We start from the raw sequence: 14,356 nt of genomic DNA, 5'->3' as shown, positions 1-14,356 counted from the left end.
CACTCTCTATGTGGAGAGCATCTGTCTTTTCTTAGATGATCCATTGACATCAGTGCCCCGCCTAATTCAACTGGATAACTTATTTGATATGTTCTCAGGTTACAAAATTAATTTTATGAAATCAGAGGCCATGCTGCTGGGAAGTCTTACCAGCATATCCAATTTTCCGGATGAATCCCGCTTCCCCTTTCGGTGGTCACTGGGAGGCTCTCTTTATTTCGGTATTTTATTATTCCAGTATTTGGTCAGCTACATAAAGCTAATTATACACACTTAGAGAAAACAAGGCAGGACCTCCAACGCTAGGAAGATCTCCCGATATCCTGGCTAGGAAGAGTAGCTTTGGTCAAGATGAATATTCTACCTCGCCTATTATACCCTATGAGAATGCTCCCCTTGATGTTGCCAGGATAGGGGCTGCGTAAGCTCTATGGTTGGCTTGGCTCCTTTATTTGGAGTCATACACAGCCCCTTATTAAATTAGACAAGTTGCAGCTCCCACAAGTAAGGGTAGGTCTGGATTTTCTGGATTTCAGGAGATTCCAACTGAGTTCTCTGTTATCATACGTGGCTGATTGGGTCTACTGTGACCCACAATCAATCTGGTTGGATATGGAGTTGAAACTTTATTGCTGGAACAGCACAGCAGGTCAGGCAGCATCCAGGGAACAGGAGATTCGACGTTTCGGGCACAGGCCCTTCTTCAGGGCCTGTGCCCGAAACGTCAAATCTCCTGTTCCCTGGATGCTGCCTGACCTGCTGTGCTGTTCCAGCAATAAAGTTTCAACTTTGATCTCCAGCATCTGCAGACCTCACTTTCCCCTGGTTGGATATGGAGGCCTCCCAAGCAAAATCTTTATAAATAGCAGATTGATGAGGGGACAAGATGAGAGTTATTATGGATCATTGTAAAAATCCAATTGTATTAAATACAATCAAAGCTTGGAGAATGATGAGACATGATGAGGGTAATTTACAAAAAATCTCCCCTTCTACCCCTATAGTGGGAACATTGGGATTTCAGCCGGGCCTGACTGATGCTGGATTTAAAATCTGAGAGTCCAGAGGTATCTTCTGTTTGGGACGTCTGTTCAATGGGGAGGTCATGATGTCCTTCGAAAAGTTGAGTCAGAAGTTCGGGTTGCCCAGCGAGGACCTTTTTCGATATTCTCAAGTACGAGATTTCATACAAAAAAGACCACATTAATGACTAATCTATACAAATCAGATATGGAAAGGAGTGTGCTTCGGCCAATGGGTGCACCCTCAGTCAGTACTCACTACCACTTGCTTGGTAATAAGGTATCGAAAGACATGGAACAATTTTTTAAAACTTGGAGTCAAGAATTAGGGATGGAAATCTCCTTAGAGATGTGGGAAGAGATCTGGGAAAATGCCAGGAAGATCTCTATCTGTAATAGAACTCAGGCGATTCAATTGAAGATACTTCATAGGGTTCATGTGGCACCAGAGCGACTTACAAAGTTCAAAGCAGGAGCATCCCTAATGTGACCTAAATGTAAAATAGAAGTTGGTACTCTCACTCATTGTTTGTGGACATGCCATAAGATTCGTAGATATTGGGACAGCGTAGCGAATTCCTTGGCAAAAAGTTTGGAAACGGAGATTGGGTTGGACTCAGTGTCTCTTCTTTTGCACTTTCCAAATTTCCCCTCTCTAGATGCATACGGGAAGAAACTATTCACTATCCTTTCCTTTTGTGCGAGGAAAAACATTTTAGTAAGTTGGGTATCCAAAAGTCCCCCATGACTTTCAAATTGGCATAGAACAATTATGAAATATATCCCACTGGAATTCTTCACGAATATGGTGCACCAAAAAACGGAATTATTTTATAGAACATGGCAGCCCTTTTGAACTACACCAACGCAGATATATCGGCCATAGTGTTTAGGGCTTTTGTTTAGCCGTGAGGACGGTGCTGGTTGGTTCGGGGGCTCCCGGGAGGAAGAGTCCCGTATAAATACGGGTTTTGTTATGACTTGATATAACTTTATTTTGAATGCAAATTTATTTAATGATTCATTTACTTTTTTTTCTTGGTTATTGTTAGTAATATACAATACTGTGTTTTATTTTTAAGTATCTAGAGCCTTCTTTCCTATATTTTATTGTGTGTTTTGGTGGTTTGTAGAGTAGATTAGTAGGCTGTTTTAAAATTTTATATTAGTGCTGTTATTGTATTGTAAAGTGGATACAATATTTTGTATTAATTTTGTAATAAAAACACAAATGTTTTTTCAATATTTGGCAAAGATAAAGAGCTAAAGCAGCTCAGTGGGGTAGGTGAGGGAGTGAGAGAAAACAGAAATGAGGCAGCGAAGGGATGGTACTGCTTAATCTTCAATCTCAACACAGCTGGAAACTGATATTTTAATTTTCCAGAATGAGCATCCTGATTATAATCCACCATGGTTTATTTCTTCCAAAACTCTTGATAAGACCTCTAATACTTTTGATAAGGTCCCACATGGGTGACTGATAGCAAAGTTAAGAGCTCAGAGAATCATGAAAGTTGGCAAATTGGATCCAGAATTGGTTGAGTGCCAGAAAACAGAGGGCTGTTTTTATGACAGGAAGTCCAAATCCAGTAGAATCCTGAGGTATCACTGTTAGGGACTTTTATGATTGCAGCATATATAAATGATTTAGACTTGAATGTAGAATGTGTGATCAGCAAGTTACAAAAATTGTTGGGATGGTACATAGTAAGGAGAATATCCTTAGATTACATAAGGATATTGATGGACTGGTTAGATGCACTGATTTTGGCGGGGGGTGGGGGATTGGGAATTAGGCCAAGGGACAGGGAATTTGGAATGGATGAGATGTATATTTTTTTTTCACTGAGGTATTGGTGGAAATCTGGAACTCTCTGCCTGCAAGGGCAATAGAGAAAGAAAGCCTCACAATACTTAAGTAACATTTAGAGGTGTACTTGCAATGCCAAGGTGTACAAAGCTATACGAGTCAAGTGTTGGAAAATGGGATTACCATAGTTAGGCGCTTGTTTTGACTAGCAGACTTGACAGGCCAAAAGGCATTTTCCTGTGATGTAGAACTTCTATGACTCGTGTGCAATGAAAGAAACTAATTATGTCTTTGTTTTAAACATACAAGTTTTGCTTGCTTCTTCAACCATCCAACAGGAAATTGTCACACTGAATGTTAAATTTTCAGAGAAACATTACTTACAATTCAATTCTGAGCTAAAACGTTGCACTCAAGCACTAACAAAAATTTAGAACAAGCCTAAACATGCATTAGAATACAAGTGACAGCACTTCATGACGCCTCAAGAAGGCATTTTGAGATTTTGGGTATTTATTTTAGGAAAAGAAGTTGTAGGAGTTCGGAAATATAATTGATTTTTATTTAAAAAGCAGGAGCAAGTAGGGAGAAGGGAAAGACTCAAAGGTTTTATACTGAGAACATGAGAAGCAATACCTGAATAAAATTATTAATTACAAACAGATTTAATCTGGACTATCGACATCAGATACAAAATCAACATATTTATCTTTTCTTCACTAAGCAAAATAATTGACTGAAATAAAGAAAATATTTGCTGATTAACAGTGTTAAAAGGAAAAAATGATCAGATAACTCTTGAAGAACAGGGTTGAGGTTTAAGAATAATCAAAGAGACACCACAGCAAATTACAGTCAAATTTGAATACCACAAACTCGAGCTGCAAACAGGCAGCCATTTCAGCTGGAGAAACTGGAAATTGTATAGAAGGATGCCCACAATAAACAGAAGTTACAGAATGAAATCTGAATTAGCCAAACTTGTGCATGCTTGACATGTGACTGCATCAACTGATAGCGTCGCAATTCCACACCTAGAGTTTGAAATCAAGGTCAAGGTTTAGCTATTACCACATTCGGCCAGATCCCAAATGAATACACACCAAAAGGTATTTTTACTGCGGATGAACCTGGTCTGTTATACAGTCTTTTACAAGATCACAATTTAATATTTGGAGATGTAATGTGATCGAAAGTGAAGGAAAGAAGGCATCACTGCCACTTCTTGTGAAAAACACCAAGAAGCCACAGTGTTTTGTAAATATCAAGGCACTGCCATGTACTATGAGTATAACAAAATTGCTAGGATGATGTTCAGCATGAGGTGTGGATGAAATGCATCAATAAAAGAAAAGACAGATTATCACACTAGTGACTCCAATGAATGACCATCTGCCTATCCACTTGTTTCCCTGGCTGAAGACACAAAGACTATGATAATGCTCCAAGATTTACATGGAGCATAAAAACATGGAAAACTATTTTATTGCACTGGTGACACAGTAGGTTCATGCAAAGACAAAATGTAGAGCAGAAAGAGATAACTGAGCTGTTCTAGAGCTAATGTTTTCTGATGAGGGGTTATGCCTGAAACATGGACTTTCCTGCTCCTTGGATGCTGCCTGACCTGCTGTGCTTTTCCAGTGCTACCCTTTTCAACTGACTTCTCCAGCATCTGCAGTCTTCACATCCTCTTAATGTTTTCAGCACCTTTTACTGTACAAAGTCAGGCTATTGTAAGGTATGAACAAATTGAAAAATACTTCTTCACATATTCACTGTCATATTTATTTGACAGTATGTTTGCAAACAAATCTAATTATATAGGTTCTTCTTCAGCTATTTCAAAGTTTCACTTAAGTTTGTGGGTGGCCCCCTGCAATTCAATGACATATTACTGCTCTGTGTGCCAAGCTCCTGAGACTAGCACAATGCTCTGTCATTGTTAAATGTGGAATGCATAATTTACTTATTTCAGCTTCATTCCATGTGGCAGGGTGGGGGACAGCTTGCAGTTGAGGATTGAGAGAAAACTTTTTACAGACCCTCCCTCATGGGATTAAAAAGATGGGTTGAATTCATGTTGCAGCGAATTATATGGCACATGAATAAGAAGAGTTTGGTAGGCAAGAATGATTTTTGTTTTAATTATACGTTCTTCAACAAGCTTGTCAAATACTGGTGGTTAATAGAGTACTTAATTTAGCAATACTGGGTGAAGAATGCAGCAATAGATGGACTGAAGATATTCTACTGTAACCTTAATTTCCCCTCTTTCTTAATTCCCTTCCCGCAGCAATCAAGTTGAAACATGCACTGTAACACATTGGCCAAGATGCTAATGTTATTAAGCATCCTGTCATGTAGTCACCTCTTGATCACCAAACCGTGACCTCTTTTCCTGGAATAATGCTAGCTCCACTTCCACTTTCTCCATCTGCTGTCTCAGCTCTGTTATTAGGTTAAACAATGACTGCAGAATACAAGGTAAATGAAATAAGAATAGGGAAAAAAAGGTGACTAGAACAAGTAGTGAATCAAAGACATCATGGATAGAATAGCTGAAAACAAAAATACAACTTTAACTGTAAAGTTTGCAAGAAGACCAACATTGCCACTAACTTCATTAAAAATGCTGTAGCTTTGGAAACTAAAAGTCCTTGGGCATATAAATTAATGTGACATTTATTGTTAATTGTATTGTGTGATGGGCAATAACAAGGTGACCAATCAAGGACTTGTCCACAGCCAAAACCAAGTAGGATTAAACATTGCTGAAGGCTGCATTCTGCTGTGGAAATCAATAGACAGTAGTACAGAATTGACAGTTTACATTTTAATCTTTTTACTCATTCATTCATGCAGTTTTAAAAACATGTAAGTGCAGGAATTGAACGGAGCAGTTTGAACATTACAAACTCAAGTTCAAAATCAGAAGAACTCTCTGTAAACTGGTACAGTACTTGTTTTTGAATCCAATGGCCCTTTACAGTCAAGCCCAATCATGTCCTCATGTGATATCCAAAAACAGCAGCTGCACAGCTAGCTATCTGACATGGGAATCCTAGCTGCCTTCTGTTCTTTCCTGAAGTAGGGCTCAACTGCCATGCCTCATTATATCTTTTGCTTATGACATTCTGTGTTTAAATAATTATTTAAAAACATTTAGAATGGCTATATAATAGAGTAAAGGCAAGCATAATAGAACATTCATGGAAGTAAAAAGAAAAGTCACCATAGTCACTGCGCCATTAGAGAGAGACAACTGGTGCTGATTTAATCTGATGGTTGTCACACCTCAGGCAAGAAGAAAGGTTGAGGAGGAGAGTCCTTCATGGTAACCTCAGCTGATGTGGGAATTGAACTCATGCTGCATAACTCTGCATTGGAAACCAGCAGTCTAATAAATTAAGCTAACCAAATTCCAAATAAAGATTAGTGGAAGTAAGTAGTAGGGCTTAAAAGAGATTTAGAAGGGAAACTGAAAAAACAAAAAATGGACAGGCAAATACTTATGCAGCCCAAATTACTAAAGGTGGAAGAAACTTTTTAATTCAATGGTAAATTTACTTGAGAAAGTCAAGTAAAGATATATTCTACAGCATTAAAATGGTAGAAAGTATTATTCGTCTCACCTCAGTATCTTTATACCTTTCTTCATATTCCAACCTATCCTTTTCCAATGCACTCAGCTTGATCTTCAGATTTGACACCTCAGCCATCAGATCCAATTTCTGAGTCTCCAATGATGTCCTGCTCAAGAGCTCCTAAAACAAGAAGAGTGACTGTGTACACTGCTTGCATAAAATATCACAATTGCTGTACAGAAAAGAAGCTGGCTTGCAGTTCAGTATCTGCAGTATTTCTGTACAAAGATGATATGGCAACTGAGAGACAAATCTATTTTCAGAGTCGAATGCCTTCTTCACCAGCACATTCTGATGAGTAGCTGTCAAACAGCGTTCACGACATTATTAAATCAGAGAAGCTGGAGGGGAGAAAATTCAGAGTAGTGATTCATTTATGTAGGTATAATTATTAAACCAGGATGCTTTGGTTCAGCACTCTTATTCTTGATGGCTTCAGAACTTAGCCAGTACAATCAATTGCTACTTAGTAAATTGTATAGCCCTTTGAACCTTTTAGGGTGCTTGAATCAGACACTAAGACAGCATAGGATGCATTTTTTAAAAATTACTTCAAACTATCAGGTAATTCACAAATCATTGCACAGAAGTGACTATCCAGCCGATTGAGCTCATGCTGGCTCTCTGTATAGCAACTTAGTTAGGTCCCATTCCCCTGTTATATCCTCATTTCTATCAGCTACATATGTAATATCCCATTGAAATCTCCTGTGCTTCAATGACCTTTGTAGGCGAAGAGTTCCAGGTCATTATCACTCAGTTTTAAAAAAAGCTCATTCTCCTTGTCCAAAACCTTAAATCTATGTTTCATAGTCCTTGTACATCAACTAATCGCAACAACATTTAGATTAGATTAGATTAGATTAGATTAGTCTCAGTTTTAAAAAAAGCTCATTCTCCTTGTCCAAAACCTTAAATCTATGTTTCATAGTCCTTGTACCATCAACTAATCGCAACAACATTTAGATTAGATTAGATTAGATTAGATTAGATTAGATTAGTTACAGTGTGGAAACAGGCCCTTCGGCCCAACAAGTCCACACCGCCCCGCCGAAGCGCAACCCACCCTACCCCTACATTTACCCCTTACCTAACACTACGGGCAATTTGGCAGGTTGAACCCGGATCTCTGGCGCTGTGAGGCAGCAGTGCTAACCACTGTGCCACCGTGCCGCCCTAATTTCTTTGCTTAACTTACACAAGCCTCCCTCAACCTCCTTTGCACCAAAGAGAACAATTTCAGCCCCTCCAATTTAATTTTGTAGCTGAACTCTCTCATTCCTTGAACAATAGAATGTACTTACGACAGAGATTCTAGATTAGTAAGGGGAGCAAAGGTTACGGTGAAAAGGCAGGAGAATGCAGTTGAGAAACATGTTTCAAGCATCAATTTTTTTTAAAAAATCAACCTTATATTTGCAATGTTAAATGCATTCTTAAAATCCATACAGACAATATTCATTGCAAATGTTTAATCAACTTTCCCTATTATTATATTTTAAAAATTAGTCATCAGTCAAACACAATCTGCCTTTTATAAATCTGTGCTGACTATCTTTAATCAACTCAAACCTTAAGCACATTGGAGATATTCTCCAATTGGTTTTTGAAATAACAGCACGTAGACTGGTATCCTGTCACCCAGTCACCCTTTATTTACATGTGCATAGTACATGGGCTCCGGCCAGCCAGCTCAGAGCCAGTCCATAGAATGAGATGACTCTGAAGCTCCTGGTTATGTCGGTCAGCTAGCGCTCCTGTTTGGCCCAGGTTAACCCTTAGTCAATGAGATCTATCTAGTCCTTGTTACAATCACTAGAGTTTTAAAACCTAAACACCAGTGATGTTAAACTAACCAGACTGCAGTTACTAAAAATGTCCTACAACTTTCCTTGAAATATTTATTATGCCCACATATAGTAAAAAAAAGCAAACAGCTTTGCCATTTGGTTAGATGGAATTCTCCAAGCACCCCTTCAAATTTAGACAGTTGACACAGCCTAATATTTTGTTTTACTCATTCAGGTGATTAGCATCATTGGCTGGGCTAATATTTATTGCCCATCTCTAACTGGAGAAGGTAGCATTGAGTTGTCGTCTTAAACTGTTGCTGTCCTTGAAGTGTATGTATACCAACAGTGCTATTAGGAAGTGAGTTCCAGGATTTTGACCCAGTGACAATAAAGGAACAACACTTTCAAACAATTAATAGGGTGATAAAATTAACATTGTAGATCCAAAGGCAGGTATTCCATTCTACATCCTGAACTGGAACTTCATAGGGGCCTTCTTTCAGCCACAAACTCTGATTGTATTAACCTGTGATAATAGATACTGGAATGTTAAAAGTCTGCTTTGTGAATTGTCTAAAAGTTTTCTTTGACTGCAGTCAAAGAAAGAGTTAATCAAGCTAACAATGACCACCCTGTTCTCACTGAAAATACCACAACCTCTCAACTACATTACTAAGCATTTTCATCAGAATACAATACAAGATACTGCAGTAATAAAATCAAGAATGACCATTTGCAACTTTGTTTTGGCCAACTTCCCGACACAAGTCCTTCTTTAACTCTTAAATGTTGCTTCATTTAAAAGGTTCCAAATCTCAATGCCCACCGAACTTTACAACTCAGAAAACATCTTGCTCCCAACAATTCCAAGCCTACCTGCTGTAACATCTCTTCTGTACCATTTAACTTTTCTCGGTGTTCATCCAGACAACTCTCTAGGTCTCGAATCTTCTCTCCTTGGGCTTCCACCTGGTCTGTTAGAACACTCACCTGTGAAACAAAGTATAACTTCTGGTACAGAAACATTTAGGGAGATCTCCACCTTTATAAAGTGCTGTAAGTTGCGAGTCGCTCATTATTATAGCAATAAACTTTACGCATACTTAGAATACCAAATCCTAGCTTGCCCGTTGATTAAACAATTTCATGTTTATTCTGGTAATCTGATCAAAGCATGTTGCATCATGCCTAAAAAGCTCGGGAATGAAATATTTCTGCATTAGTTCGACCAAGGTGCTGGTTTCAAATTCAATTGCATTTTACAACGGTGCAATACGTTGTGCACAGAATCCATGAGAATTCTGAATATTAAAGTGATAGTTGAACCTTGTGTGACTGCCCACATGTTGTAACTGATTTATATATTTGTAATGCCTCGACAGGTATAAATGCAAGGTGTACAACATGTCTGAAATTTATAGTATACAGATATATTACAATAAATACACCTTAAGTATTTTAATTGTACATTTTAGTCAACGTGTCTTTGCAAGCCAAGTTTAGCTGTTGAGTATTAAGAGGATCTGAGATAGTTAAAACTAATCATGCTAACCACATTTTTGTGAACAGTTCTCATTCAAAGATTTTTAAAAACTTTTAAATATTTGGCTTTGCTCAATCGTAGTATCTGCTATGAATTTAAATTTCAATAAAATAAATTTCAATAGGTGCCTGCCTCATAATTGAAATACAGAATAATGGTCAACGCTTTAAAAGGTTCAACTGAAATCAGCATGCAGGTTTCCACAGAGAATGACTTTGAATTTGTTTGGGAGGGAGGGGAGGGAGAGAGATTACAGAAAACAGCTAACTTTCTGGAGTGACAAATCACAATTGGTTGGCTTAGAAGCAATTTCTTCACTACTATTTCTCCACATTGCAAAAATGAGTAAACAAAAAAAAAAGATGTTTATGAAGGGACTGAAAACAGCATAGATGCGTATACTAATTCAGGAAAGGAAAAAGCTAGAACAAACTGAAGTGAATGAAGATTCTAAAGCTGCACAATTACTTTCAAAATATTCATTCTTGGGAAGCAGTGCTGTTGGCAAAGACAACATTTCCCAGCCCTAATTGCCCTCAAGAAAGTAACAGCCAGTCACGAACTGCTGTAGTCGTGTATACACACAAGGCTACATTAAGCTTTCACACATGAATGTTGATTTTCAATTGAAGGTGAAGTATGTTGTATGATAAAACCTAGCAAATACTGCTTATATTGCCAACTACAGAATAGTTGCATTGTGCTGCACTGTACCATATTAAAACTGTGCCTATTACCCATTTATAAATTCACACATACACATTTCTAATACTATAGAAATCATAACCTTCAAACAAAAACTTTAAAAAGTGTCAGCTTTACTTACTTGCAAAACCAAGGATTCTTTATCTCCTTCTAATCGTGCCAGTCTATCCTGGTATGCATCACCGGTTACAGAGATATGGCCATTTGTCTGTGGAGGGGCAAGTTTACAAAATAAGCTAGCTTTCACAGTTGTATGCTATAACACCAGAAAAATGTCATCTGTTACAATTATTTTTCTGAGGGAAAGGACACTAATATCGGCAGATCATAAAACGACAGTGATATGTGTCTTAAGGAGAAGAAATCACTAAGTAGTTGGAGCAAAATGTTTCTGTAAGCTTTTTGAGGAAGGAGAGCATTTAGATGCACAGAAATCAAATGGGATTCAATAATTATACCACCCTATGCTAAATGAAGTAAAACTCACAGTAGCATACTTAGCAGCGTGTATTTGCTTTTATTTCCAGTAGGTTCATACCAGAAGCATGTCAGATATCAGGATGTAACTGACATCATTGTATCTACTCTTCAAGTACTCGGCAGAGCTATACCAGTCAATTCCTTTTCTATGGAAGAGGCTATATGGGAGTTTCCCATATACTACAAATCTGATATTTGCTATATGCCAGACCTCAGGTTTTTGCTGATACTAATTGCCTCTGTGCTACAAATGCATAACATCCATTTATATTCAGAAAATGGAAGCAGCTGACGATCATTTGCCAATTATTGCATCAATAGGGAGACAGATAGGTTTCTGTTTGTATGCAAATACAAGAGAAGAACAATTAGAAATACAACTACCAAAGTAGAGATATCTGGATTGCCAAGCGGGATTATATAACTGCACCAAGAGAATGAGAAAAGTATCGTCGATAACTGATATGATGATGCTTAGGAGAAAACATTTAATATTTATTTTGTTCAATTTCCTGAAAAAGTGAAGCTTCGTTTAGAGCACATAATTCAAAAGAGACAGCCATCCGTTATGTAGCTTTTCTTAGGAGATTATGGCTAACACATAGACATCAAGTTAATAAACCAAATTTTGAAAAAGTATACCTTTTGCTAATATGTGTACATAATCTTGTTCACATCCTCAACAAATGAATGTTGCCATCCTTACAGCTGTGACTTTTCTTTAATTATTATGGAACAAAAATTTACAATTATGATGTACTATATTTTAATCTGAGATTCGGTAAAGTTGATCATTTTAATTGCTTTCTAATTACATTTGGTGTGCAAAAATCTATAAAATTCACTATAATATAAATACCACAAGTCAAACACAAAAGTGGAAGAAATATAAAAACAAACAGCAATTTGAACAAATCACCAAAATGGCATGGATAAACATTAAAATACCAGAACAAAGAAAGTACTCTGGTTTGAAGTTTTGCAGACACAAGATTGGGCTAGATTAAATGGGTATAGATTCCAATCAGATTTAAAACAATGCATACAATTTACTATTTGTAATTTGTCTTAAGCTCTTATTGTGCATAACTAAACAAATTGAGTGTTTACAAGTATATGTTTATATTAACCATTTTCCTATTCTGTGAAACTCTGTACAAGTGTCTACCACAAAAGGCCTTAAACTACATTTAGCAGGCAAGTTTTTCTTGCCTAGAACTTTTCTGAAATCCTTTTTGCGGCAACAGGACTTGGAATTATGGTACAAAGGAGCAAAAGGTCTCTTGGAGCACAGTGCCCCACAAGCACCTATTTGCTGACATCTACTTTTGCTCACCTTGGCAGCACTACCTTCCTTTGACAGTGTTATGAAGTTATAGGTGCGTATTGTACCTTTAAGACAGTGTGAAAGCTGGCAAGGACTTAACAAGCAGAGACTGTGCTGAAAAATTTTAATATGTAACATTTGGCTGTGAAACAAATGGCTGGAGCTGAGTTGCTACGTTACACAACATATTCAAATTTGGCCAGTTTAAATTATGCCCCAAGAAACCAAAATCCAATCGAATTTGAATTTTACTGCTTTGGATGACATCAAACCAATGAGACGATCCGATGTTTTCTGGTATTTTTTTTAAAATCGGGCAATTTGAACAGTTAACTAGAGTAGCAAAAAGCATCATACTGTCTGCAGACCCACTCTTTCAAAGTTAAATTGCCCATAGAGATGCTCTGAAAGGTATCTTTTCATATGAAATCTGTCAGAAGACCGAAGAAAAAAACCAGGAACATACTAGTGGCTCAGTGGTTAGTACTGCTGCCTCACAGCACCAGGGTCCCAGGTTTGATTCCAGCCTTGGACAACTGTCTGTGTAGAGTTTGCACATTCTCCCTGTGACTGCGTGGGTTTCCTCCAGGTGCTCCGGTTTCCTCCCACAATCCAAAGATGTGCAGGTCAGGTGAATTGGTCATGCTAAATCGTCCATTGTTAGGTGCATTAGTCAGAGGGGGGTGGATTACTCTTCGGAGGGTCGGTGTGGACTTGTTGGGCCGAAGGGCCTGTTTCCACACTGTAGGGAATCTAATCTAATCTAATCATACTAAGGGAAAAGCGATAACTGGCTAGTTTTGAATTCTGATTTTTTTTCTAAAACTTAATTGGGGGTTTTATCGGATCAATATATTGTTGTAAAGTGGGAGATAGATAACGCAATCGGACAAAGGAGGCTTACAGTGTAGATAGTTGTTTAATTTCTTTTTCTTGGAGTTAAAGGAGAAATTGTTAATTTTTTTTCAAATAGTGGGATTTGGTAGTTCTTTGTCACTCACAGCTTTACAGTTTAGGAGGCGATGTGAGCTTGTGTGTGTCTAGTTTAAAATTAGCAGAAGGGTTTACCTAATGTCGTAACAGCTCCTCTGGGCATCCAATTGTAAGAGGTGAACCTCCAGCAATGGCTTCCCTCCCCTGCAGCCACCCACCCAAACCTTTCGCAAGTCCACTTCTGTTCATCATCTATATCTTCCCAATGGTGATATTGCCTGAAGACATGGGTCAACCATCACTACAATACACTGACAATTTTTTGCAGATTCCTTCTTAATCATTTATAGAAATGATTTGGACATAAACATAGGAGGTATGATTAGCAAATTTGCAGCTGACACCAAAACTAGAGATATTGTGGACAGCAAAGGTTACCTCAGAGTACAACGGGACCTTAATCAGACGGAGTCTAATCTAGATAAATTAAAGTGAGGTGCTACATTTTGGAAAAGCAAATCAGGGCAGGACTTGTACACTTAACGGGAAGGTATTGGAGAGTGTTCGTGAACAAAGAGACCTTTGAGTACACATTCACAGTTCCTTGAAAGTGGAGTCCCAGGTTCACAGGATAATGAAGGAGGCATTTGGTATGCTCGCCCTTATTGGTCAGTGCATAGAGTTTCTGAGTTGGAAGGTCATATTGTGGCTGTACAGAACATTGGTTAGGCCACTTTTGGAATACTACATGCAATTCTGGTCTCCCTCCTATAGAAAGGATGTTGTGAAATTTGAAACGGTTCAGAAAAGATTTACAATGATGTTGCCAGGTTTGGAGGGTTTGAGCCCTAGGGAGAAGCAAAATAGGCTGGGGCTATTTTCCCTGAAGCATCGGCGACTGAGGGGTGACCTTATAGAGGTTTTTAAATCATGAGGGGCATGGATAGGGTGAATAGACAATATTCTGGATCAGTGGTGCTGGAAGAGCACAGCAATTCAGGCAGCATCCGAGGACAGGCAAAATCGACCTTTCTTTTTAGATTACATTACAGTGTGGAAACAGGCCCTTCGGCCCAACAAGTCCACACTGACCCGC

The 14,356-nt window shown here is 38.2% G+C and overlaps 1 protein-coding gene across 12 annotated transcripts in view; it reads right to left on the bottom strand.

Annotated features, from left to right (window-relative positions):
- ppfibp1b (PPFIA binding protein 1b) overlaps nucleotides 1–14,356 on the bottom strand; it is a 177,576-nt gene that overhangs the window by 80,576 nt on the left and 82,644 nt on the right. For 7 of the 12 annotated variants that reach the window (XM_043709806.1, XM_043709810.1, XM_043709809.1 and 4 more), the window contains exons 4-7: nucleotides 10,642–10,728; nucleotides 9,149–9,262; nucleotides 6,468–6,599; nucleotides 5,204–5,305 (exon numbers count right to left, since the gene is read on the bottom strand). In XM_043709806.1, the coding sequence (XP_043565741.1) occupies nucleotides 5,204–5,305; nucleotides 6,468–6,599; nucleotides 9,149–9,262; nucleotides 10,642–10,728 (435 nt within the window). The remainder of the gene's footprint in view (nucleotides 1–5,203; nucleotides 5,306–6,467; nucleotides 6,600–9,148; nucleotides 9,263–10,641; nucleotides 10,729–14,356) is intronic. The other 5 variants (XM_043709813.1, XM_043709818.1, XM_043709815.1 and 2 more) reach the window with 1 other exon arrangement.

The sequence above is a fragment of the Chiloscyllium plagiosum genome, chromosome 19, assembly GCF_004010195.1.
Source record: "Chiloscyllium plagiosum isolate BGI_BamShark_2017 chromosome 19, ASM401019v2, whole genome shotgun sequence".
NCBI lineage: Eukaryota > Metazoa > Chordata > Chondrichthyes > Orectolobiformes > Hemiscylliidae > Chiloscyllium > Chiloscyllium plagiosum.
The sequence above is the reverse complement of the archived record's forward strand: the minus strand, read 5'-3'. Positions and strand labels throughout refer to the sequence as shown.